The sequence below is a fragment of the Galeopterus variegatus genome, unplaced genomic scaffold (genome assembly GCF_000696425.1).
Source record: "Galeopterus variegatus unplaced genomic scaffold, G_variegatus-3.0.2 Scaffold658, whole genome shotgun sequence".
Taxonomy (NCBI): domain Eukaryota; kingdom Metazoa; phylum Chordata; class Mammalia; order Dermoptera; family Cynocephalidae; genus Galeopterus; species Galeopterus variegatus.
This window is the reverse complement of record NW_007726769.1, coordinates 328,459-330,886: the sequence shown is the minus strand read 5'-3', so window position 1 is coordinate 330,886 and position 2,428 is coordinate 328,459. Positions and strand designations below refer to the sequence as shown.

General features: G+C 56.8%; 1 protein-coding gene across 1 annotated transcript in view; it reads left to right on the top strand.

Annotated features, from left to right (window-relative positions):
* The window catches only part of LEPREL4 (leprecan-like 4), a gene marked incomplete at its 5' end in the record, with an annotated part of 7,004 nt that extends 5,839 nt beyond the window's left edge, over positions 1–1,165 (top strand). The window contains 2 exons of the mRNA XM_008571085.1: positions 592–736; positions 1,034–1,165. Of these exons, the coding sequence (XP_008569307.1) occupies positions 592–736; positions 1,034–1,056 (168 nt within the window). The remainder of the gene's footprint in view (positions 1–591; positions 737–1,033) is intronic.
* Positions 1,166–2,428: the final 1,263 nt, after the last annotated feature.

The following is a 2,428-nucleotide window of genomic DNA, read 5'->3' as shown; positions in this document are numbered from 1 at the left end:
TATATATATATATATATATATATATATATATATATATAAATAATTGAGATCAAGTATGTAAAATGGATGAAAGGCACAATCCCTTTCCCAAGCAGCTCACGGTCTAATGGGGGAGCCACACACTGCAGCTGGAGAGGTCAGCACGGGACACCCGAGGAGGGCTCCGGGCCTAGCCAGGGTTACCAGCGAGGACCTTGCCCTGGCTTGGAGGCATCCTCAAGAGCCATCAGGCACAGGGGCATAAAGGTGTCCCTGGCAGGGTGACAGCACGAGCACACACGCTGCGGGGACTGGCAGTCTTCTCACCGGAGCACTTGTGCTTAAAAGGGGGGGCCGTGGAGAGGGCGATGCTCATGCCAACACTAAATCTGCACTGGTGGAGCCCCAGGCAGCAGTGCAGGAGGTGGCAGTTCAGGAATAGGACCTTGAGGGAGACCTTTAAAACCTTCTCGGGTTAGAACTTGAGACTGGGGAGGGAGGGGGTTTGGGGACTGAGAGATGGTATGCGAGGTTTCCTTGGTCAAGAAAGGATCCCCTTTGGGTTTGGGCCTGTTGTGACCTGGCTTTTCCCCAACCTGGGTGCTGCTCTAGATGGAGCTGGAGGAGTCAGAACCACCCACAGAGCCTGAGGATCTCCCATCTGACGCCGAGTTCGAGGGGGAAGGTGACTACGAGGAGGGTATCTTTGCCAACTGGTGGCAAGAACCAGATGCCAAAGGAGACGAGGCCGAGGCTGGTCAGTGGCTTGGGCCCTGGTGGAGTGGCAGGGATGGAGGTCGGGAACAGATGCAGAGCCAATGGAGTTTGTGTGTGGGTGCTGGGACCCCTTCTCTGGGGGCTTCCAGCCCATTAGTAACCCCTGTCCCGCTTGGGGGTGGGGGAAGAAGGTACAGCCTCCCTCCCAGAGCTGGGGCCAGCGAGACCTGCTCCTGGGAGCCTCCCCTGCCTCCTCCACCTCCTGCCAGGACAGCACCGGACACCTGTTGGGAGTCGGTGGGGGGCTAACCCCAATGCTTTCTCCTTTGCTTTTCAGAGCCAGAGCCTGAACTGGCATGAAAAGGGGGCGACCTGCATCCCTCAAGAGCTTGGGAAGCCTGGGCCCAGTGGCACCACTCTCACCAGCCTGGGCAGCAGCAAGAACTATTTATTAAAAACTTAAAATGGGCCGGCCTGTGGCTCACTCGGGAGAGTGTGGTGCTGATAGCACCAAGGCCGTGGGTTCGGATCCCATATACGGATGGCCAGTTGCTCACTGGGTGAGCATGGTGCTGACAACACCAAGTCAAGGGTTAAGATCCCCTTACCGGTCATCTTTTAAAAAAAAAAAAAAAAAAAAAAACTTAAAATGGACACAGCTGACCAGGCCCCCTTCCTGTCTCAGCTGTGAGTACTGCTCCCCAGTCCTGCCTCTTCTGTGCCTCTGGGCCACAGGATAGTGTTGGTGCTGCAGGTTGACAGGTGGGCTAATGGGGGTTCGTCCTTCTTCCCGCTGCTGCCCCCACGTGGACAGTGTCCTGGAGGAGAAAGCTCCAGCTGCTGGCCTGAGTCTTACCCAAATGGCAGAGGAGCAGCCAGGGTCGTGAAGAGCACTGGACCGGGAATCTAGCAGTCTGGTGGCCTGACAGTGTGTGCTCAATAAACGTTGGTTGTTGACTGAACCTCAGCACCTGGGTTCCTTTCTCCCCAGAGCTGGGCTGCAAGGGTGCAGGTCCTTTGCTCCCTCCCTCTTTGCCCCTTTCTCCTCAATTGTAAAATGGAGGGGTGGGGACACAGTTTGGTGCCCTGGTTGGTCCTCTGTGCCCTGGGGGTGGGGTGGGCTTGGAGAAGAGAGGAGCGTGTGTGGCATGCAATTGCAGACCCGCCACCAGGGGGTGCGAGGACACTGCCCTCCTGAGTCTCGGGAAGATGGTGGTTTCAGATTTCTAAGACGGGATGTCCTGTGTTTGCCTAGTTCAACATCACTTCCCTTGGGGAATGTGGCAAGTGTGGGGAGGGGGCCGAGGACATCGACTTCTGGCATTTACTGACCCAGGCTCCTTAGAGCAAGCATGCCCTGCTAGGTTGGGGCCCCAGCTCATCTGAGGAGCCCTAGGGATATGATTTGATTGTTGAGACTTGTTGGGGTGCAGTGGGACAGCCAGACACCTCTTGCCCAATCTTGCATCCACTCCAGGGGGTAGGGTCCAGAGGTGTGGGGACGAGGATGGTGCCCTGTAGCTGCCACCAGCACTGTGACTCACCACCACCACCACCCCTATTTCACACAAGGGACATGGGGGCCTCTCTAGGGAAGAACCCAGGGCCGAGGCCAGGCAGGTGACAATTCTGTTCCACTGCCCCCATTTCAGGCCTCCCAGGGGCAGGGTGGCAGAAGCGTCTTCCTACTGGAGAGTGGCGTTGAAGCTGGGAAGCTGAGTTCTCACTGTCC